The sequence below is a fragment of the Phyllobates terribilis genome, unplaced genomic scaffold (assembly GCF_046119375.1).
Source record: "Phyllobates terribilis strain yellow unplaced genomic scaffold, ASM4611937v1 Scaffold_3__8_contigs__length_932513732, whole genome shotgun sequence".
NCBI lineage: Eukaryota > Metazoa > Chordata > Amphibia > Anura > Dendrobatidae > Phyllobates > Phyllobates terribilis.
In genome coordinates this window covers 620,446,865-620,471,848 of record NW_027362763.1, presented here as the reverse complement: position 1 = coordinate 620,471,848, position 24,984 = coordinate 620,446,865, and the positions used below count along the sequence as shown (strand labels likewise).

The following is a 24,984-nucleotide window of genomic DNA, read 5'->3' as shown; positions in this document are numbered from 1 at the left end:
GTCCCAGTTTATTGCACTAAGATCATCTCTCAACCGTTGGAAATTTGCCTTCCTGAAGTTTAGTGTCCTTGTAACGCCTCTACTACACACCTTATTAAAGGTTACATGAAAACGTATTATTTTGTGATCACCATTACCCAAGTGACCCCCAACTCGTATATTTGATATGCGGTCTGGCCTGTTGTTTAATATTAGGTCTAGCAGTGCCCCCCTTCTTGTTGGGTCCTGAACCAGTTGTGAAAGGTAATTGTCTCTCATAGTTGTCAAAAACCTATTATCTTTGCTTGAACTACAGGTTTCTGTCCCCCAATGTATTTCAGGGTAGTTGAAGTCCCCCATAATAATGACTTCTCCTTGAGTCGCTGCTTCATCTATTTGCTTTAGGAGGATATTCTCCGCTGCTTCCATTATTTTTGGAGACTTATAACAAACCCCTATCATTAATTTATTATTTTTTTCCCACATATATCCTCCCGCAAGATGGGTTTTAAGGATGATTTAACATATAAACACACACACCCTCCTCGCTTGTTTGTACAGTCATTTCTGAACAGACTATAGCCCAGTAAATTAACTGCCCAGTCATGGCTCTCGTCCAGCCATGTCTCAGATATCCCCACCATGTCATAATTATTTTCCAACAAAATTAATTCTAATTCCTCCATTTTGTTGGTGAGGCTTCTGGCATTAGTGTACATGCATTTTATGCATCTCTCTGTACCTCTATTCCTTCTTACTTTATTGACTGTTCTAACCCCACCCCCAATTTCTTTATTTGTGCCCAGGTCACTATCTGCACTATCTTCCCCGCCTATAAAATGAATACCCTTTCCCCCCAATCCCTAGTTTAAACACTTCTCCAACCTTCTAGCTATTTTCTCCCCCAGCACAGCTGCACCCTCCCCATTGAGGTACAGCTGGTCCCTAGCGTAGAGTCTGTAGGCAACTGAGAAGTCGGCCCAGTTCTCCAGGAACCCAAATCCCTCCTTCCTACACCAGTTCTTGAGCCATTTATTTATCTCCCTAATCTACCGTTGCCTCTCTGGCGTGGTGCGTGGTACAGGTAATATTTCAGAGAATACCACCTTGGAGGTCCTTGCTTTAAGCTTGCAGCCTAATTCCCTGAAATCATCTTTAAGGACCTTCCACCTACCTCTAACTTTGTCATTTGTGCCAATGTGCACCATGACTGCTGGGTCTTCACCAGCCCCTCCCATTAATCAGTCAACCCGATCAGCGATGTGCCAGACTCGAGCGCCAAGTAGGCAGCACACTGTTTGACGATCCCTGTCTTTGTGACAGATTGCCCTATCTGTTTCCCTAATAATTGAGTCCCCCACTACCAGCACCTGCCTGGCCTGCCCTGCTCTCCTATTTCCCTCCTTACTGGAGCTGACACTCCTCCGGTTTTCAGGGGACATGCCTTGCTGCAGCAGTGCTACCCCTGTACCGTCACCCTCCTCATCTGCCAACTTTGCAAACTTATTGGGGTGTGCCAGATCAGGACTAGCCTCCCTCTTCCCTCTACCCCCCCTTCTAACTGTCACACAGCTAGCTGCCTCACTGTCCTGCAGCTCCCTACTACCACCCTCCCCCATATCTACCCCAGTGAGCGGCTGCTCAGTGAGCAGCAGACTCCTTTCCATATTGTCAATGGATCTCAGTGTTGCCAGCTGCTCATTTAGATCCAGTACCTGGGCTTCCAAACGCACAACGTGCACACATCTCGCGCAGCAGTATGCAACCCCGACCGGCTGTTCAAGGATTGCATACATGTGGCAAGATGTACACTGGATAGCATTTCCATTAATGGAGCTCATTTCCTAATGGGGATTGCACTAGACAGAAATGTTAAGTAAAAAGAAATGCAAAGAATTAATAAAATACAGACAGCAATTCAGTCCAAATTCCTCCCTTCCAAACTCCCTGAATCCAAGTCACTGAAAAACAAGTCACACACTTACTTCCGTTTGCACTTACATTCCGATCACACTCAGCTCGTTCACACTTGCTAAGTAAGAAGATTTAAAGAGGTTTTCTTTTTTTTCTTTTTTTTCCCCTTTTGCAGCAATGCACCCTACAGCTCAATGCACTTCCAAAGGGAAGATCAGATTTCCTCTTTACTCTCCAAATCACACCTCATCACCTGTGAACTTGACCCAATCCCGTCCCACCTCATCCCCAACCCTTCATCCCAACCCTAACCCACCTTATCAACCTGTCACTAACAACTGGTGTCTTCCCCTCATGCTTCAAACATGTCTCGATCACACCCATCCTCAAAAAGCCCTCCCTTGACCCATCCTCTCTGACTAGCTATCGCCCCGTATCACTTCTCCCTTATGCCTCAAAACTACTGGAACAACATGTCCACCTTGAACTGTCCTCCCACCTCTCCTCCTGCTCTCTCTTTGACCGCCTCCAATCTGGCTGGCTTCCGACTGCACCTTTCTACTGAAACTGCCCTGACTACAGTCACCAACGTCGTACTAAAGTCCAAATCTAAGCGACACTACTCTGTCCTCCTGGACCTGTCAGCTGCCTTTGACACAGTGGACCATTCCATCTTACTACAAACTCTCTCATCTCTTGGCATCACAGACTTGGCTTTAGCTTAGATCTCCTCATACCTAACAGACCAGACATTCAGTGTCTCCCACTCACAAATCACCTCCTCATCTCGTCCCCTATCTGTCGGTGTCCCCCAAGGTTCAGTTCTAGGACCCCTGCTCTTTTCCATCTACACCTTTGCTTTGGGACAGCTCATAGAGTCCCACGGCTTTCAGTATCATCTCTATGCTGATGACACACAAATCTACCTCTCTGGACCTGATATCACCTCCTTATTAACCAGAATCCCACAATGTCTGTCTGCTATTTCATCATTCTTCTCTGATAGATTTCTAAAACGTAACATGGATAAAACTGAATTCATCATCTTTCTACAATCTCACTCACCTCGAACTCAAAAATATCTCCTGTATCCGCACATTCCTCAACCACGATTCTGCAAAAACACTAGTGCATGCCCTCATCTCCCTCCTCGGCTACTGCAACCTCCTGCTCTATGGCCTGCCTTCCAACAGTCTTGCACCCCTCCAATCTATCCTAAACTCTGCTGCCCGACTAATCCACCTGTCCCCCCGATATTCCCCGGTTTGTCTGTGACTTAGTCTCCCGGTACCTGAACGCAACCTCCGATCTTCACAAGATCTCCTTCTCTACTACCCTCTTATCTCTTCCTCCCACAATCGCATACAAGATTTCTCCCGTGCATCCCCCCTACTCTGGAACTCTCTACCTCAACATATCAGACTCTCGTCTACCGTGGAAACCTTCAAAAGGAACCTGAAGACCTATCTCTTTTGACAAGCGTACAACCTGCAGCCACCCTCGCCACACCATACCGCTGCACGACCAGCTCTACCCTCACCTTCTGTATCCTCACCCATTCTTTGTAGGCTGTGAGCCCTCGCGGGCAGGGTCCTCGCTCCTCCTGTACCAGTTGCAGTCACGTTTTGTTCAAGATTATTGTAATTGTTCTTGTATGTATACCACCTTTTCACATGGAAAGCGCCATGGAATAAATGGCGCTATTATAAATAATAATAATAATAATAATGTTATTGTATTTCTATCTGAATGTAAACTTTCATATCCGATGTCTTCCCTGCGTGGAATAAGTTTCTATATTTTTCATAATGAAGAAAGTTCATATTCTAAACTGTTAAGAAAAAAAGTGTAATGAAACAAGTTTTGAAACTAAAATTTTAGCTGTTCTTGCCTTAGAGACAGATCACACCTGCTAGATAGCAGAACATGTGCAGTGTTTATGCTTACAAATTATTTTCTTTTGAGCTTTAGGCACTGTTTTGAACCTGACCAGGATCATGGGAGCATGCTGTTATCTCCTAACCCAGCCATCTCTAGCGGAGTGCGTACAAGCTAGACAGCAGCAGTGGCCGGTCTCCGAGGCAACAAACTGTTAGCAAATCAAAAGCAATATGTTAATATCTCAAGAAAGGCTGCACATTTCAGTTAGCAGTAAATTGCTAAAGTTCTTGTTTTTACAAGCTCTATCTGAAAATATCCATCTATAAATATGGGAATACATGTTTAGTACAATATTCACAAATCTTCAGTCATTAGTAGAATTCAGGTCTGTATGGGTTTTCAGCCTCTGGGTGTCATATAATTAAAAATCTTATAATTTACTTACAGTGATTGAACAAGTCAGAATCTTAGGAAATGACATAATTTTTCATTATACAGTGATTACAGTTTATTTGCACATTTTTATAACACATGTAATGGTAAAGCATGTTTATATATTCCACAGTAAATCTATGGCTTACAGAAGTTCTGAACTCCTTAAGAAACTGAAGATGGCAGGTGTTGGGAAACGGCCAATAGTATGGATGTCACATAGCATGGGAGGTCAGTATAGGTACAAATTTATACCTTCTTTAACAGGTAGTTTTATGCCGTGTGAATCAACTGATAAAATGTAACTGTTTGAATATAACATTGCTGTCAGCATAGTCGTATAAATATTACTTTTTAGAAAGCAATATCACAGTCTATAGGAATAATAAAATTTATACTTAAGTCCTAATTTAGTATAGAAGTTGAAATGTCTTCATCTACCAATCATTTTGTATGTGAACAGCTGAGTGCTATACTTGGCTATCTCTGGCAATGCCTTAGAGAATTAATAGAGCAGCGGCACGCACACATAACCACATCACCATTCTAATGGACATTTTAAAGCCCTGCTTATCAGTGGGTGTCCCAGCTGTCAAACCCACACCGATCCTCAAGTTATCAAAGAATTTGGGATAACTTTAAACTTTAAATACTGGGAGTAACCCTGCAACCTCTTAACAACCTGTAAAGTACATTTTAGTCACTGATCATTTGTGGAGTGGATGGTGCCTGCTCCGCAACAAGCAGAAACTGTCTGTGTTGCGCAGTTAACATCTGCCTGTAGCAGTAATCTGAGCTAACTCTGATTGCACCAGTTTAAAAATATGAATTCCAACACAATTGCGGTGAGCCAATGGTTGCCATCTTAGTCCTCCTATGAAGCCCAGGCTCAGGTTATGGTTTACAGGACAACAAACAAGTATGCAAGTTTGTTTCCATTCATCATGATGGGCTAGAATAACAAAAATCCTCTTTATTGTGAAATAAACTGCAGAAATACATTGAAAATAAAATTGTTAATTCAATCCTTTTGGGTCCCAGGTATCTAACAAGAACATCATTTAGGCTTCTCTTTGGGGAAGACGTAAAGTAATTCCATTCTCATTTTTTCCACTTCCTTCAGAATAGCCCTTAGATCACACACGTAGTGTTTTTAACCCCTTTCTGGCCCAGGGCGTACTAATACGTATCTGTGCCCTGGGCCTTATGGGCCTGATACGTATTAGTACGCCCTCTCTTTAATGCGGCATCGCGACTTCGGTCGCGGTGATCGCATTAAATTTCTGGCGCCATTTTACCTCAGGGTAGATGGCGCCGTCATCCCAGGGAGTGTCTCTGCACCCACGATCGTGTGTGAATTTTCAACAGCCAATCACAGCATTTCTCACTGTTTCCGGCAATCTGATTGCCGGAAACAGTGATGTGCAACCTAGGATCGGTGCTCTTAAGAGCACCGATCCTAGGCTGTGGCTAGAAGACCCCAGCCCTGGCCCGAACCCACTACGATCGATGCGATCGCGCCGATCATAGCGCTACCGCGCGGTAACAGTGCGGTCACGGGGCGGTGACCGGCTTCTGACCTGCCTGTCACCGCCTCATGACCCCCTGTGAGTGAGCAGAGCCCCCAGCCAGCTCTGATTGGAGCAATCAATGATGACATCGATCGCTCCAATCAGAGTACCTGAACACAGGTGACAGGACGGTCACAGGGCAGTGACCGGCTTGTGATCTGCCTGTCACCTCCCTGTGACCCCCTGTGGTGCGTGCCCAGGCCCCAGCCATCTTTGATTGGTGCGATCGATGTCATCATCAATCGCACCAATCAAAGTACCTGACCGGGTGGTGACCGGCCTGTGACCTGCCTGTCACCACCCTATCACCCCCCTGTGACCGCCCTGCACCTCCTCACACATGGTGAGGATTTCTACAGAGCGGTCACGTCCGATCTACTCTGTTGCTGGGCCTTGTAGTGCCACAGAATCTTCTGTGACACTACAAGACCTTCTTCTCTCCTGTTCCAGTCGCTGCTGCTGCTCCGGCGTCCTGCTGCGGTCTCCTGGGTCCTGGGTCTCCTGCTCCGTGTCCTGTTGCTGCGGTTCCTACTCCAGAGCCTCCTCCAAAACCTGCTGCTGATCCTGCTGCTGAAAGAAGAACAGAGAAGACTTTATTAAGTCCATCTGTGTTCTCCCTTCATCCACCCCAACCCCTCCCCTCTACATCACTGATCAACGACCATGCTTGCTGCTTTTCAGGACTTTTTTTAGTCCCTGTCAATTCTTTCTAACCCCCCCCCCTCACATTGCACCACCTCCGTGCATCCAGCAGCCGCCGAGAGTTGATCGGTGACGCTAATCATCGATCAGCACTCGCGCTCGCTACTTTACCCTTTTTTTTTCAACTAACATTTTTCTTTTCTAGAGGGCGGCATTGCTGTCCGATTGCTGGGCCTTGTGGTGCCACAGAAGCCTGTGATACCACAATCACCGATCCTGCTCCAGAAGACATCTGAAAGACGACATCTTACAGAAGACATCTGAAAGACGACAACTGTAAGTAGGATTTTTTTTATCCCTCCTCATCCACCCCAATCCCCCTCTCTCCTCCTTCCCCCCTTCCCATCCCCCTTTCTCCCACCAAGTGCCGATCGTTACTTGATCGCTCGACTTTTGTCCGTTTTGTTTCCCCCTGCTTTCTGCAGCAGCTGAACGCTGATTAGTGACCACAGATCACTGATCTGCACTCGTGCTCGCTGTTTTACACTCCCCCTTCTTTGCACCACATCTGCGCGCACACCCTGCAGCTGCCTTGAGTTGATTGGTGAAATAGTTCACCGATCTGCACTCGTGCTCGCTGTTTGCACAACCTATGGTAGTTCCTTTTTTTCTCTTTTTTTTTTCAGAAAAAAAAAGGTCACACCAAGCACACTGACACACACACACTCTAAATAAAGTACTGATACACACGCACCACATACATAAGAAAAAAAATGTCCTGTTCATCCCAAACTCGCTATTTAGCGGAGGAGGCATATGCTTTTCTTGCCTCCGACACTGACAGCGAGGGCGAGGATCCCGCATTTCTTTATTTTTCCGAATCCTCGTTGTCTTCCTCCTCCTCCTCTTCTTCCTCTTCTTCCTCCTCAGGTGCTGCTGGACTTCCCCGAAGTCGCCCCAGAAGAGAAGATGAACCGGCACCCCCCACTACTGACCCCATGTGGACCTACCCTCCAAAAATTATGAGCCACTAATTCCTGATTTCATGGCGGAATCAGGAATCAAGTTTGACACCACCGGCCTCACAGAAATAGACTTTTTCAAAGTCTTTTTCTCTGAGGATTTCTTAAACCTCGTGGTGGGCCAAACTAATTTGTATGCTCATCAATTTTTGGAACAAAACCCCTCTTCATCATTTTCTAACTGGTCTCCTGTAGATGCAGAAGAAATGATGAAGTTTTGGGGCCTGGTCCTTCATATGGGGATCCTGAAGAAGCCAGAAGTTTGGCAATACTGGAGTGTTGACGTTTTGTATAACACTCCAGTGTTCCGAATGGTCATGATCCGGAGACATTTTGAGGCCATTCACAAGTTCTTGCATTACAACGATAATGCAAGGTGTCCTGCACTCGATGACCCGAACTTTGATCGTCTTTTCAAAGTTCGACTGGTCATCGAGCACTTCAACAACAAGTTTGCTTAAGTGTATCTACCCCAAAGGGACATCTGCGTGGATGAGTCCTTAGTTCATTTTAAGGGGCGGCTTGGATTCTCGCAGTACCTGTCCAGTAAGAGGGCCAGGTAAGGGATCAAGCTGTATAAACTTTGTGAGAGTACCTCAGGGGACACTCACAAGTTTAGAGTTTACAAAGTGAAGGACTCCCAGATTGAACCCCCTGAATGCCCCCCTGTTCTGGGAGTGACTGGGAAAATTGTGTGGGACTTAGTGCACCAACTGCTGAATAAAGGTTATCACCTGTACGTGGATAACTTTTATACCAGTGTCCATCTCTTCAAGTCCCTCTCTGCGCAAGGTACCGCAAAAATCAAAGAGGCCTCCCAAAGACGCTAATTGGGCAGCTGCTCAGAAGGGGTGAGAGCAGAGCCCAATGTAGCGACCACCTGATGGTGGTCAAGTACAATGAGAAGAGGGATGTCCTTCTCTTGACCACAATACATGGTAATGGCAGCCCCCTCAGCACTGTACGAGGTTCCACTACACAGGTCATCAAACCAGACTGTGTAGTGGGGTACAACAAGTACATGGGGGGAATTGATCTCTCTGATCAAGTCCTCCAGCCGTACAGTGCTTTGAGAAAGGCCAAGGTATGGTATAAGAAGCTGGCCGTGCACATCGTACAGATGGCAATGCACAACGCTTTCCTTCTGTCACAATGTGCAGGCCAGACTTCTACGTCGTACCTTCACTTCCAGTAGACAGTTATCAAGGCCCTGATATTTGGCAGTGGTGACGGTGTGGGCTCCAGTACTTCCGAAGCTGAAGGACCTCGAATTGTACCAGGCCAGTTATTCCCGGGGCAGATCCCTTACCGCGGAAAAAAAGGTAAGTTACAAAAGAAGTGCCGAGTGTGTTATAAAAGGGGAATACGCAAAGACACCATTTATCAATGTGACACCTGCCCCGACAATCCTGGCCTGTGCGCGAAAGAATGCTTCAGAAGGTACCATACTTCCATGGACTACTAAATTAATTTCTGACGTATGACAACCTGACGAACACTACAGAACTGACGTAGTTATCGTCAGGTTGTCATATGTCAGTTGTGTAGTGTTTGTCAGGTTGTCCTACACAACTGACGTATGACACTACATTATAAAATTCAAAATCAGGTATCAGTTGAAAAAAGGGGGCACTTGTTGGGCATTTCCACTGTTAAGGCATATCAGGGGCTCTAAAAACGTGACCTGACGCCCGCAGACCATTCTATTAAAGTCTGCATTACAAAGAGTCACTCCTTCCCTTCTGAGCCTTACCATGCGCCCAAACAATGGCTTGCCCCCACATATGAGGTATCAGCGTACTCAGGAGAAATTGCACAACAACTTTTGGGGTCCAATTTCTCCTGGTACCCTCGTGAAAATAAAAGTATTGCGGCTAAAAGATCATTTTTGTGGAAAAAAAATTTTTTTCACTGCTCTACGTCATAAATATTTGCAAAACACTTGGGGGTTCAAAGTGCTCACCACACTTCTAAATAAGTTCCTTAAGGGGTCTAGTTTCCAAAATGGGATCACTAGTGGTGGGTTTTCACTGTTTAGGCACATCATGGGCTCTCCAATCGCGTCATGGGGTCCGCTGTCAATTTCAGTGAGTTTTGCATTGAAAACGTCAATTGGTGCTCCTTCCCTTCCGAGCCCTGCCGTGCGCCCAAACAATGTTTTGTCCCCACATATGAGGTATAAGCGTACTAAGGAGAAATTGCACAACAACTTTTGTTTTCTAATTTTTCTTGTTACCCTCGTGAAAATAAAAAAAATTGGGGTCTAAAGTAAAATTTTATTGAAAAAAAGTTAAATATTAATTTTTTCGTTTCACGTTCAATTAATTGCTGTGAAGCACGTGAAGGGTTAATAAAGTTCTTGAATGTGGTTTTGAGCTCCTCGAGGGGTGCAGGTTTTAGAATGGTGTCACTTTGGGGTATTTTCTGTCATAAAGACCCCTCAAAGTGACTTCAAATGTGACGTGGACCCTAAAAAAATGGTTTTGTAAATTTTGTTGAAAAAATGAGAAATCGCTGGTCAACTTTTAACCCTTATAGCTCCCTAACAAAAACAAATTTATTTCCAAAATTGTGCTGATGTAAAGTAGACATGTGGGAAATGTTATTTATTAACTATTTTGTGTGACATATCTCTCTGATTTAAGGGCATGAAAATTCAAAGTTTGAAAATTGTGATATTTTCTAAATTTTCACCAAATTTCCATTTTTTTCATAAATAAACACAAGTCATATCGAAGAAATTTCACCACAATCATGAAGTACAATATGTCACGAAAAAACATTCTCAGAATCAGGGGGATCCGTTGAAGCGTTCAAGAGTAATTACCTCATAAAGTGACAGTGGTCAGAATTGTAAAAATTGGCCTGGTCATTAACGTGCAAACCACCCTCAGGGGTAAAGGGGTTAATTTTTCATCTTTTTTTTACTTTCTTCCCTTTTCGGTGCAAGAATTTCACAGATTTTTTTATTATTATTATTTCCATAAACGTCCCAGTGGCCAAATGATGCTCATTGTGATCTGCTTGCTTGGTCAACATAAGTCATGCCGCAAGGACATTTTAGTGTATAAAATGACATTCTTGGCAAGATAAGTAAAAAAACAAAAACGTTTCTGTTGACCTTAGATGCCATGCTAGGTTGATTAATCACACTTCCTTTAATAAGAGCATTTCTGGCATGATGAGCAGGGAAATGTCTCAATTTTTTGCATTTATAAAATACCTTGTCGGGACTGCTGTAAGCAATTGTTTGGCTAAAGATTTTGCTTTTCTAAAGCAGTGTCTTGGAGGAGCTTTGAGGATAGGGCCGTACTTAGAATTACATTTAAAGGAATTTAATTGTCACCAATTTTTCCCCATATAAATTCAAAGCACCACCTTTAAGCCCTTTTACACATTACTCCCACAATCTGTGTATAAGCCCCTGCCCCCATGTAGATCTATGAATATACCTTTAAGAATTATCTTGCCCTGTATGCTAATCGGCACAGTCCAGCCCAAAGGATGTCTCTGGTTTGACCTTGGTGTCTCTTCTCTCCCTGCTATGCCTGGCCCTCCTGTCTTAATGTACAGTACAGACCAAAAGTTTGGACACACCTTCTCATTTAAAGATTTTTCTGTATTTTCATACAAAATTGTACATTCACACTGAAGGCATCAAAACTATGAATTATCACATGTGGAATTATATACGTAACAAAAAAGTGGGAAACAACTGAAAATATGTCTTATATTCTAGGTTCTTCAAAGTAGCCACCTTTTGCTTTGATCACTGCTTTGCACACTCTTGGCATTCTCTTGATGAGCTTCAAGAGGTAGTCACCGGAAATGGTTTTCACTTCACAGGTGTGCCCTGTCAGGTTTAATAAGTGGGATTTCTTGCCTTATAAATGGGGTTGGGACCATCAGTTGTGTTGTGCAGAAGTCTGGTGGATACACAGCTGATAGTCCTACTGAATAGACTGTTAACTGCTTTTTTCTTGCCATAATACAAATTCTAAGTAAAGAAAAACGAGTGGCCATCATTACTTTAAGAAATGAAGGTCAGCCAGTGCGAAAAATTGGGCAAACTTTGAATGTGTCCCCAAGTGTAGTTGCAAAAACCATCAAGCGCTACAAAGAAACTGGCTCACATGAGGACCGCCCCAGGAAAGGAAGACCAAGAGTCACCTCTGCTTCTGAGGATAAGTTTATCCGAGTCACCAGCCTCCGAAATTTCAGGTTAACTGCAGCTCAGATTAGAGACCAGGTCAATGCCACACAGAGTTCTAGCAGCAGACACATCTCTACAACTGTTAAGAGGAGACTTTGTGCAGCACGCCTTCATGGTAAAATAGCTGCTAGGAAACCATTGCTAGGGACAGGCAACAAGCAGAAGAGACTTGTTTGGGCTAAAGAACACAAGGAATGGACATTATACCAGTGGAAAGTCCAAATTTGAGATCTTTGGTTCCAACCACCGTGTCTTTGTGCGACTCAGAAAAGGTGAACGGATGAACTCTACATGCCTGGTTCCCACCGTGAAGCATGGAGGAGAAGGTGTGATGGTGTGGGGGTGCTTTGCTGGTGACACTGTTGGGGATTTATTCAAAATTGAAGGCATACTGAACCAGCATGGCTACCACACCATCTTGCAGCGGCATGCTATTCCATCCGGTTTGCGTTTAGTTGGACCATCATTTATTTTTTAACAGGACAATGACCCCAAACACACCTCCAGGCTGTGTAAGGGCTATTTGACCAAGAAGGAGAGTGATGGGGTGCTACGCTAGATGACCTGGCTTCCACAGTTACCAGACCTGCTAAGCATCTCTGGAAACTCCTCCAAGATTGTTGGAAGACCATTTCTGGTGACTACCTCTTGAAGCTCATCAAGAGAATGCCAAGAGTGTGCAAAGCAGTCATCAAAGCAAAAGATGGCTACTTTGAAGAACCTAGAATATAAGACATATTTTCAGTTGTTTCACACTTTTTTGTTAACTATATAATTCCACATGTGTTAATTCATAGTTTTGATGCCTTCAGTGTGAATGTACAATTTTTATAGTCATGAAAATACAGAAAAATCTTTAAATGAGAAGATGTGACCAAACTTTTGGTCTGTACTGTATGTGGATGAGTTCTCGTATATCTTGGAATATAGAGCAAGGAAAAAGAGAGCACCAGGTATCCAGCGGATCTTCATTAAAATATAGCTTTTATTGAAAACATGTAAAAGCAGCCATGTCACAACGACAACACATGGAGTACTAATCCACAGAGCATGGTAGTCCCAACGTGTTTCAGCTAGGTGTTAGCCTTAATCCCAATATATATAAAAATGAACCTTATAAGTTTGGTATTGTGATACTGATCTGGAGAATCAAATTGTCAGGTCATTTGTACTGTACAATTAATGCTGTAAAACAAAGCCCAAGAAATGTTATCGGAATTATGTTGTTTTTACCATTTCACTTGAGATTTTTATTTATACATTAAAATGAATAATGTCACATACAACTACAACTTATCCCACAAAACCCCATATCCTCATAGGGCTATGTCAATAGAAAATTAAAAAACTTACAGGTCTTGAAAAGGGAGAAAAAAACAAAAGATCGATAAGTACTTAAAGAGAACCTATCACTGATAAATTAAATGGCTACCTCTTGCTCTGTTTATATGACCTGTATATTACCCCTGCAGGAGACAAAAGTGGTGACCTGTCACTGTTTTGTTGACCACTTTTTGTAGACTTATGTGGTTTGACTCATTTTTCTACTTAAAGCATTTCTCATAATTAAAATAACACTAAAGAGTAAGTTTAGTAATTTTTATTCAGGACTGCTAGTGAAAAAGATGCTGGTAAATGCATCAAAGGATAAAGACTTGCAAGATTTTGTCAAGAACACCAGAGGGATTGCCTTTTACAGTGTTCCCCACCATGGCTCTCGACTAGCAGAATATTCCGTTAATGCAAGACTACTACTATTTCCATCTATAGAAGTTAAGGAGCTTAGCAAAGGTAAGACGATAATAACTGAACATATTAGAAATCTGAAACCTTTCAAAATACTTGTCTAATGATATAAATCAGATGGTCATATAAGTGAATACTATTACAATGCTGAAACTTTCCGTACATTGATACAAAATACATTCATTTTTCAAACTTACCAGAGTGATTTACTGAAATTTTTGTCCATTCCTTTTGACAGAACTGATGAAAGTCCGACAGTTTGGCTTTTTTATTTTGATAGGAAGCGTTTTTTTCAGTTCACAAAGTTACTATTAGCTTTGTCAGGGCTTGATGATTGCCACTACAATGCTTTCTTTGTTTTGCTTTATTATTTATAGATAAACCTTCCTCATGCTTCTCTGTTGGGATGGTGTTTTTTGGAATAACAGCCTCACCTTTTTAACTCCATACTGATACTCCACTGAACATAGTGTGACAGAGTCACTGGCGTTATATGTGAGGGGAGGTATGTGTCACTCCGGCTGCTAGCCTGTGTGAACTGAACCTACAATTTTTCTCCAGCATGGTATATGTTGGAGGTTAATTCACCTAAAGGGTGTGGTTTTGTGTGAATGGCATAGAGGTGGGTGGGAAGTCATCCACCCTATCTACCCTCAGGGTGGGGCTGAGCAAGCTTAAATGTTCAGTCACTATTTTTTTTTCTGTTGTTGTTGTGTGTCTGAAGAGACAAGGACTCCAGACTGGAAGGCTATAGCTCAGGAGGAGCTGAAGGCTGTGCTGCAACCTGTGTGGGCGAACCCCACATTCCTATGAACTGTGCTATCGTTTATCTTTTGTTTTGTCGTTTTGCCAGAAAGGCCATGTTTATATTTGCTGAGTCTGCAGGACTTTATGCCATACAATAAACCTGCAGAGGAAACCGGTTCCTTAGTCTACATCTCAAAGCGACCCAGTGAGTCGTCCTACCACAATAGCAAACTTCAGTCTAGCATTTGTTGAAGTTCTTGTAGTAGAGGCTTCTTTCTTGTACTTAATTTCTGGGCATACTAATGTAGGACTAGATACATGAGAACCTGATACTTCCAGCACCTGCAATAACTCTGTAGTTGCCTTTAACCATTTGGACCAATGTTCATTCAATCCTAGGTGTTAATTAAACACTTCAAGAAGGAGACTCAATGTTGCACCATGTTTTATATTTGCATGTAATTGTTAACCCTGTCATACACATTAGGCCGAGCGTTCCTGGGTTCTGTATGAGAAAGCCGCCGACAGACATCTCTGCCGGCTGCTTATCTTCAAGAGATCAAAGCAATTGGCAGTCCAAAATGGAACCTCTTCCCGAATTGACATCTTCTACGACAATCTATTTTCCATTGCATTCATACAAATTACAGTGTTGACTGAACCTATCAATAGCAACGGTTTTGGCCAACATTAGTCTAATGTACACTGAGACATTTAGCATAGATACTTTTACAATCTAAACTTGTTTGGAAATTGGTCTTAGTATCAATAGAGGACCCAGACTTGGCATTTTTTGAGGCTTTGACTAAGGTGCTTATATTTTCCTGTTGTATTCAGGGTCAAAAAGACAATATATGTAATGTCCTTAAAGGGATTCTCCAATTACAGTATGTGAAAATTTGCAGAGGCAACTACACTGATAAAACAGAATATATTCTTACTGTGGAAAGCGCAGCATCCCCACAGCTTCCAGACATTATATTAATTACACGTCATATTCAGACGTCTGTCATCTGCAGCCAGTCAGTGGCCTTAGTCATTTTGTGTCATAAACCATTGAGGCCAATGATTGGCTGTAGACATCACATAGCACATATGAGCTTTGGTGTCTGCAGCCAATGTATAGCAGTGTAAGCACAGTTCTGTAATGGAGGGGGAGTATGTATTATTGTATTGCTTTAGTAGTGTAGCTACTTATCAGTACAGTTTCTCATACCCTGGACAACCCCTTTAATTTACAGATTTTTTTAAACACCTAGCCCCAAATCAACAAAGCAGTTGCACTAGAATTTTAACTTAAATCACTTTGAAAAGTTTCAAAACGTTTGCGACTTTTATCATTTTTACTCCAGTTTTCCTAACTTTACCAAAATAGGTGGAGCTGAGGTGGAACAATGGCCTGACTCCCCAGCTCATCTAAATTATGATGAGCTGTGGAGTTCCTTATACCATATATCTTACTCCAGTCATTGGAGTATGATTTGTGGCGAGGCGAGTGCCACTTGTCAGACTTGCCTGATTAATTAAAAGGCGTGCGCCTCTTAATGAATCAGGAGTGTCTGACATCAACTTGTCCACCCCCCACACCCCCCTACCTCCCCGAGAAAATCTCCTAATCTCCTGTCTTGATGAATCGGGGCCTTGATCTTTTAATTAGTTACTATTTTGGGGATCTCTGCTGCTTGTTGATATTTACGAGTATGATCATTCTCATTATATCTAAGGGCTAAAAATGTCTATAGATCTAATACTTATCGATTTATAGATGGATAAATTGGTAGTAAAATCTGCCAACTATCGGCATAATTCTCTGTCTGAAAAGTGTAATCTGCAATGGTTAAGCTTTACTACAATTTTTAAGGTTCACTACTACTGATGAATTATTAGGCTAGTTCCCCTGATGAGCATTTGTTGCAATTTTGACAGTGCATAGTTTTGCTTAGCAAAAAAACACAGCATCTTACAGTGCCATCAAAATGGATGGGGTTTATAAAAATCTCATGCCCATTCTTATGTTTTTTGTTGTTTTTTTAAGCAGTGTAAATTGTCCTGTGGTTTATTTTTCAAATCTGCAAAATGTCAATTTCTCTTGCTGTAAATGTTGTTTTTTTTGTGGATTTTCCCCATAGACTTGAATGAAATGAGGAAAATCCGCAGATAAAAAACATATGTAATCCGTATCAATAAAGGTTTATCAAGGCCAAGTAATAAGAAATTTACAAAGAAACAGTTTTATTTAAAACATTCCAAAAAGAGAAAAAACACAGCTGATAAAACTCAATAAAAATGTATGTAAAAAAACGCTCTCAAAAAGAAAGTAATCTTATTTAGCTAAATGATACAGGAATGCCACAGTAAATTTGCAACATAAAAAAACTCACCAAATACTTATTTTGGTAAGAAAAAGGTGAGGGTGGGATGGCCGTAGATTCTCTCATCTGACAGAATTGGGCCTATTATGCAAATGACACTCTGATCAAACTCTGATCATTGTGTCAGCATAGTACATACACCATGAGGAGAAGATGGAGAAACATTTTTCCATCTTCTCCGTTATGCCAGTGCGAGGAAATCGGACTGCACTCAGATGTCATCTAAGTGCATTCTGATGATTTCCATGCACTCATTGACTTGCATGGCTGAGTGTGATCCAAATATTGGATCAAAATTGGACATACTGCAATTATAACCTCATACCAACTTGGTCTGAGAAAAAAAAATAAGACATTTTGCTCGGCCCCATAGAATAACATTATCCGAGTGCAGTCCGACAAAACATCGGATCACACTCGGACCCAAAATACCCTCCAAGGCACCTGGCCTATGACTGTTTATACAGTATGTTCAGATGCAGCAACTGGATAAAAACCAGGTTGCACCTATTGTTGACAATCTTTCATTCTAAACAGAGAAGTGGAGGAAAATGTAGGCAAATCCTTTTTACGTGCACATTATATAAAGGGAACCTGTCACTTGCAAAAATGCTACTTACCTGCAAATATAGTGATAATCTGCAGGTTAATAGTGTATAAATAATGTCTGTTGTGCTTACTGGACATGCTTCTACAGGGAAAAATTAAGTTATTTCCTCCCTGTTGCTGCTGGCTTCCAGTCATAGGGGTGGTGCAGGGAGTGGATACTGTTGCCGCTCACTACGCAGTACGTGCACTGTAATCACTCCTCAGCACAATGACACCCTGCTCTGCACACACTGCCTGTCAATCACGGTGCAGAAGGAATGATCGCAGCAAGTTCACTGTGTAATGGGCGGTGACTGTAAAAGCTCTCTGCACCTCTTCAATGAACAGGAGAATAGAACTTCATTTTCTACCTGTATCCGCTCCTTCAGTAAGGCTATGTGCCCACGATGCAGAAATGCTCCGGATTTTTCCTGAGCGTTTCTGCATCTCCCTGGCAGAAAAAAACGCATGCGGATTGTACATGCGGATTGTACATGCTTATTGTACATGTGTTTTTCCTGCCAGGGACATGCGGATGTGGAGCGGTTACCCACTGACATTTCCGCATGCGGATTGTACATGCGGATTGTACATGCGTTTTTCCTGCCAGGGACATGCGGATGTGGAGCGGTTACCCACTGACATTTCCACATGCGGATTGTACATGCGTTTTTCCTGCCAGGGACATGCGGATGTGAAGCGTTCTTCACATGCATTTCCACATGCGGATTGACAAGCGCTTTCCAAGCGATTTTAGCATCACTTGGAAAGTGCTTGACACCTTGGTCACACTATATACCATGCAACCGGCATGGATTTATATAGTGTGACCAAAAGATTGTTAAAAAATAAAAATATAAATCTATACTTACCTTCTGATGGCCCCCGCAGTCTTTATTCTCTCCGTCCTGGCTGCCGGCAGCAGTACACTGAAGGACCTGCCGTCACATGACTAAATGACGTCAGCGCAGGTCCTTGAGTCCACTGCGATCTGCCGGCAAGTGAAGACGAGCACTCCCAGGGCCATCAGAAGGTAAATATAACATTTATTTTTTATTTTATTCTTTTTTTCACAGGTTCTATGGTATCTGGGTCCGGAGGAGAGTCTCCTGTCCTCCACACCCGGGTACCATCCGCACATTGGAATGCATGGAATCCGCATGTACAGATCCAGTGATGCGGAATACATGCGTTCTAATGCAAGTCAATGGCTGCGAAAACGCAGCACTAACGCAAAATAATTGGTAGTGCTGCGTTTTTTTCCGCCATGATAATCCGCAGCAGAAATTTCCGCAGCATGTGCACAGCACATGCGGATTATCTTTGGGGAACATGGCAGACCTTCTACCAAGCAGAAACGCTTAAAAAACGCATCGTGGGCACACAGCCCAAGTCTGTTTACAAGATTTAAATGCTATTTATCTGCAGATTACCCCTATATATGCAACTACTTGACATTTTAGGAAGTGACAGTTGCCTTTAAAGCCAAGCCCTCCCAAAAACAAAAGTCACATTTGCATTGCAAAAAAAAAGGATGCCACTTTTTCTCTTTCATCAAATACAAGTTTAAGTATGCAGTTTAAGAGAAGTTACTGAAAGTTTATATTTTTTTGTAGAAAGAATTCACAGCATATTCTTAAACTATATTAGGAGTAGAAAAGATACACCTGAATTGGGGACAATGTCTTTTTTTCTGCTATTAACAGTTTGTGCTACAAATTCTGCTCATTTCAGAATGTACTTACCGGTATACAACTAATTAACTAATACATTTTCTAAAAGATTCTCCTGCACTAAAAGAGCTAAATGAAGAGTTCCTGGAATTTGCCAAAAACAAGGATTTCAAAGTTGTCAGCTTTGCAGAAACGTTGCCAACACGAATAGGCAGCATGATGAGGTTACACGTGGTGCCAGCAGAATCAGCAGGTAAGTATACTCACAGACCAGTGTTCTTAATCATTGTGTAAGAAGATTTTGCTGGTATTAAGAAATGCAAATATAATATTGTTTTAACCAAGCATTCATCAATAAAGAATAATCTTATAACATGCCTAATGTATGCAAAAAAGACTTGCCAACCAATTTACGGTAATATAAAGTAGCATAAAATGTGGCTATGTTCTCATGGATGTTTGTTTAGCTTATCACATAATAGCAAATACTTATCAAAACCTTAGGGACAGCAATGCTGTGTGCATGGACCTGTATATGGGGCACAAAATACACAAGTTTGTCATATTACAAACCATGTTCTCCTGTTACCACCATATGGCATACCTGACATATATCCATGAGAGAGAAAACATTGCTCCTATAACACCTACCCAACTCACTGTCTACAGCTGCATGTGTAATGTCCATGAGCAGAATATTTTCACAGCTCTTAGCCTAGGCTCACATTAAGTTTTTGCCTTACGTCAGTAGCTCTATTGGGACTTCTGTCTGAAACCCTGAAAAATGGGGTTCATGTGTATCCACCAACTGGGCCATTGACTTTGATGAAGCAGACAAAGCCACTTTGTGCCTGTCTGACATAATTTTCAGCAGGGTCTACCATATTTTTGTGCCCACCTAAAAAAGGCAGACTGCTAAAATGAGGTTAGAGCACAAAGTGACTCCGTCTGCTTCATTAAAGTAAGTAGCCCCATATTTGGATACACCTGAATTCCATTTCTCAGGACTTCCAACAAAAGCCTCACCGAAACCACTAACATGTGAGTAAAATGTCACGCACACCCGGCTTTTTACTAGTTCACATAGTTGTGCTTGATTTCATGACTTCCAAGGAACATAACTTTCTGTACACTCTCCCCCATACAGACATGACTGTTACTCATGTGTAATGACTGAGGCCTAATGCAGCAGAAGGGAAAAGCTCTTTATTATACCTGAAGGTCAAGCATCCTGCTTCTACATCCAGCTTATAGAGAAATAGTAAAGCTTCCGAGAAAGCACAGTGACCATGAATGACCAGACCAAGATCCAGTAGATCTTTAATTACTTGTACGCTTTATGTCAAGACAGAGTGTATGTACGAGCACATACTATATTAGCACTAATGAGCAAAATATTATCGGGTAAGGTTAGAATAATAAAATTATATATAAACCTATTCACAAGAATATACAGTATAGCCAAGAAAATTAAGGTAAAGAAGTATAAATCTTTATTTAAAACATATCCAAAGAATGTGTAAAAAAGGCACGGTAAGCAAACACTAAAGGTGACACATAGCAATAGGAGGGGGTAAGGTAGATATGACAAGTAAATATAAAATATCAGCAACACTAAAGAAATAACTATCTAATAAACATCATATAGTTTTGCCATAGTTTAATTAATAAAGCGGAATCTTAAGGAAGTAAATCCATATGAATACCTGAATTCATCTCCTTCCGCTGGAATGGCACCAGGTCCCAACACGTGTTTCAGCGTATAACCCCCGCCAGGGGCTATACCTCACCCCCTGCTGCTTCTATGTGTCGCCTTTAGTGTTTGCTCATTGTGCCTTTTTTTAAACATTCTTTGTGTATATGTTTTCAGTAAAGATTTATACTTCTTTGCCTTAATTTTTTTGGCTACATAACAATATGTAGAAGATTAGGCTGAGTTCACATTAGATCAGTGGTCCCCAAACTTTTTTGCACCAGGGACCGGCTTGAAGCAAGATCATTTTTCCATGGCCCAGCAAGGAGGGGGTGGGGTGGGCGGGGCTTTGGTCATATGGGGGCGGGGTAATGGAGGGATTTGGAGTTTAGTGCATACTTATCATATAGTGTAGACCAGGTCCCCGCCAGGAGCTATGCCAGGAGCCCCACATAATGTGCTGTGCCAGGAGCCGCATCACTGAGGCCCCATCACGCCCTGCAGCAGGACAGGGCAGCTGTCCTGACAGCTGCTGTTCAGCTGCATTTACTTCATCCCAGGGGCGGACACAGACTGTAGTGGGCCCCTGTGCAAGAAATTTTTGGGGGCCCCCCCCGCCCTTCATAAGGCAACAAAGTTATGTAAACATAACCCCCCCATGTGCATCTCTCACCCCCCCATGTGCAGCTCACCCCCGTGCATCTCTCATCCCCCTCCGTGCATCTCTCATCCCCCTCCGTGCATCTCTCATCCCCCTCCGTGCATCTCTCATCCTACCCGTGCATCTCTCATCCCCCCCGTGCATCTCTCACCCCCCGTGCATCTCTCACCCCCCCGTGCATCTCTCACCCCCCCGTGCATCTCTCATCTCTCCCCTCCCTCCCATGTGCATCTCTCATCTCTCCCCTCCCCCCATGTGGATCTCTCATCTCTCCCCTCCCCCATGTGCATCTCTCATCTCTCCCCTCCCCCCCATGTGGATCTCTCATCTCTCCCCTCCCCCATGTGCATCTCTCATCTCTCCCCTCCCCCCATGTGCATCTCCCATTCCCCCCACTCCTAGTTAATTGTATTTAAAAAAAAATAAAACTTGTTATACTTACCCCCATGCGATCCCTGCAGAATCCTGGCGCTCGTCCAAATCGCTGACACCAGGTTCTCCTGACTTCCGGCCATGTGACGGCGCCGTCACATGACTGGAAGTCAGGGGAATCATGAAGGTGCTGCCGCAGCAGCGCAGCGCTAAGATGTCCCGGACCCGGCGCTTAGCATGCGGCCGGGGGCCCCATGAGGAGAGAGACGCACAAGAGGGGGGCTCCGAGGGGGCTCCTACCGGCCGGGCCCCATACTGGAGTCAGGGCAGTCATGCCCTGATGGCGGCCCTGCTGGAGGCTGGAGGGGCCCCCTCTCCCCGCGGACCGGCTGAAAAACCCCAACGGCCCGGTCCTGGTCCGCGGACCGGCGGTTGGGGACCTCTGCATTAGATTATTGCTCTCCATCCATGACTCCAACAGAAATAGCCGACCATGCTATTGTGCCTGGCTAGAAAGACAGACACTGCTGGAAAAGAGGACAAATGGAGCCCAAAGATACAGACTTTTGAAAACACATTTTTCAGTCAGATGGACAGAACACCTAATGGAGGAGTAAGGGTGTGACAGGGGCTGTCATATGCCTCTCCCTCTTTAAACAATCTTTGTACCACGTGTATGGCATTTTTTGTATTTTTATGACTGTATTAAAATGTGAGTCTGCATATAGTTTCATAGGCACTAATGTATATGGATAATTTAATGTACTGTGATTAATGTATAATGTTATTCATGTATAGTGTATAGTAAATGCATAGGATATAGTTTAGGGTTCTGTTAGTGAAAGATAGCAACATTAGGGCTGATAGGCAGTGCTCGGCCTATTAGTGTATAAGAGATAAGGCAGAGTTTAGGACATAGAAAGTTTAGTGACTGCAGTAGGGTAGTAACAAAGGAGTTTTGCCCACAACTGAAGAAGAGTTGGTGATTTGTCCAGTAAAAAAGGGGAGGAGTTTAGGCCAGGGAAGAGCAACAATTTTTCTTTTTCCAGTCAGTCAGTCAGAGGTGTAGTTGTTGGTTGAAACGTTGAAGTGTGTGCAGGAGGGATAACTGAGAGGAGTGGAAAAGTTCAGAGCCAGTGGGCTGAAGGTTGACAGTGATTCAACAAGAGGCAGAGAAAGACAGGAGCAGCACTATGGAAAATGGAGCTGTAAACTGTAGGGAAACTTCCCTAAATGTCCGGGACCTATGGCCCAGAAAAGGCGTGGAGACCTTACTCACTCCCCAAGAAGGGGAAACGGACGTGGACGTCACTATAGGAAGCAGAACCGGGTTCTGGAAAGCTGCAGTACCGGGTGGACCATACCTGGGAAACAAAGAGTTAGGAGTGAAAGGGGTATTTAAGAAAGCTGAACCTGTATCTGTTGTACCCCAATGTGCAGTAACTGAGACCAAAACTGAACTGAACGGTTTAAGTAAAGTTAAACTTTTAAATAAGGCACAAGAGAGTGTGCTTGATTATTTGCCTGCAGCTGAGGTTGGAGTCCCAGAGCAGATCGGACCCTCAAGGAAAATTGTGAGTGTTATCAAATACACACAAGCTACACGAAGAATAGGACTTTATCTTTTATTTGTGGGATTCTAGGCTGTGGGAGGAGAACAGCAGCCCATTGCCACGATTACCACCTTGCGCCCCACACAGAGGCATAGATATGTAGCAGAAACCTAATGTAAACCCTGCCTTGGGCCTCATCCAGATGTCCATTTTTCATGCATATGTTCTATTTTTGTAGACATGTCCATTTTTGATCCGAGTAACGGATAAAAATCACCCACGCAAGTCTAAGTCTATGGGTCTGTGAAAATCAGATGGTCATTCTTTTGCTGGCCACATGCTGTTCATTTTTAACATTGTAATGTATAGGAGAAGGTTTGAAATTTATTATTTTTTATTATTAGCATATGAGAAAATTACTTATGTAATAGTTGTATTATGAATAGGTCTGCAACCTCATCGTGCTGTCAATGAATAGCAGCATTTTTGCTTTAGGTGAAAAATGTGAACACAATTTCAAAATAAGTTAATTAATAAGTATGTTTTTTTTTATTATTATTTTTTTCAGATTTGGGTATTGGCAACATTATTCCCGTACAAGTAAACCACCTAAACATCTGCAAACCAAAGAGTAAGGATTCACTCATCTACCAAGATACTTTGCAGTTCATTATGGATGCATTAGACGCTGACCTTAAAAAGCAGTGACCAACTGAAAAAACTCTTAATCTTTTATACTTATATTTCACACCTATTTGTAAAATGTATGCCCCAATAATTGTACAATTAATAAATTCACGATCATTTATATTTGGAGGTTTTGCATTTTTTAAAGGGGTTATCGTATAAAGGAAAATCCCATCCATGGAGCATATAGACGTTAGGTCAACAACTTGAACCAACCTTTAATAGCCAAAACAGAGAGGAACAGTTTTGTCTAAAAAAAAAATGCATTGTCTTGGTGGGACAACTACTTTAAGGCTGTGTGCCCACGATGCGTTTTATAAGCTTTTCCGCAGCGGCAAAAATGCTGCAGAAACACTTAAAAAATGCATGGTAGAAGGCCTGCCATGTTCCCCAATGATAATCCGCATGTGCTGTGCACATGCTGCGGAAAATTCCGCTGTGGATTATCATTGCGGAAAAAAACGCAGCACTACCAATTATTTTGCGGAAGTGCTGCATTTTCGCCGCCATTGACTTGCATTAGATCGCATGGATTACGCATCACTGGATATGTAGATGCGCATTCCATGCGTTCCAATGTGCGGATGGTACCCGGGTGTGGAGGAAAGGAGACTCTCCTCTGTACCCGGGTACCATAGAAAACTGTAAAAAAAAAAAAAATAAAATAAAAAATAAATATATCCTTACCTTCTGGCGGCCTGCGCTGCGCTCCTCCTTGCTTGCCGGCAGTTCGCGATGGACTGAAGGACCTGCGCTGACGTCATAGTCATGTGACGGGTCACGCGACGCTGACGTCGGCAGGTCCTTCAGTGTACCGCTGCTGGTAGCCGGGACGGTGAAGCAAGACTGCGGGGGCCATCAGAAGGTAAGTATATATATATATATTTTTTTTTTTTTACATTCTCTCGGGTCACACTATATAAATCCATGCCGGTTGCATGGATTTATATTGTGTGACCAAGTTGACAAGCATTTTTCCAAGTGATGCTAAAATCGCTTGGAAAGCGCTTGACAACCCGCATGCGGAAATGCATGTGAAGAATGCTTCACATCCGCATGTCCCTGGCAGGAAAACGCATGTACAATCCGCATGTACAATCCACATGTACAATCTGCATGTACAATCCGCATGTACAATCCACATGTACAATCCGCATGCGTTTTTTCTGCCAGGGAGATGTAGAAATGCTTAGGAAAAAATCAGGAGCATTTCTGCATCGTGGGCACATAGCCTTAAG

The 24,984-nt window shown here is 42.9% G+C and overlaps 1 protein-coding gene across 5 annotated transcripts in view; it reads left to right on the top strand.

The window, feature by feature from the left end:
• SERAC1 (serine active site containing 1) overlaps window positions 1-23,867 on the top strand; it is a 564,154-nt gene extending 540,287 nt beyond the window's left edge. For all 5 annotated transcript variants that reach the window (XM_073671518.1, XM_073671517.1, XM_073671519.1 and 2 more), the window contains 4 exons: window positions 4,340-4,437; window positions 13,263-13,445; window positions 18,890-19,033; window positions 23,628-23,867. In XM_073671518.1, the coding sequence (XP_073527619.1) occupies window positions 4,340-4,437; window positions 13,263-13,445; window positions 18,890-19,033; window positions 23,628-23,767 (565 nt within the window). In that variant the 3' untranslated portion in view covers window positions 23,768-23,867. The remainder of the gene's footprint in view (window positions 1-4,339; window positions 4,438-13,262; window positions 13,446-18,889; window positions 19,034-23,627) is intronic.
• Window positions 23,868-24,984: the final 1,117 nt, after the last annotated feature.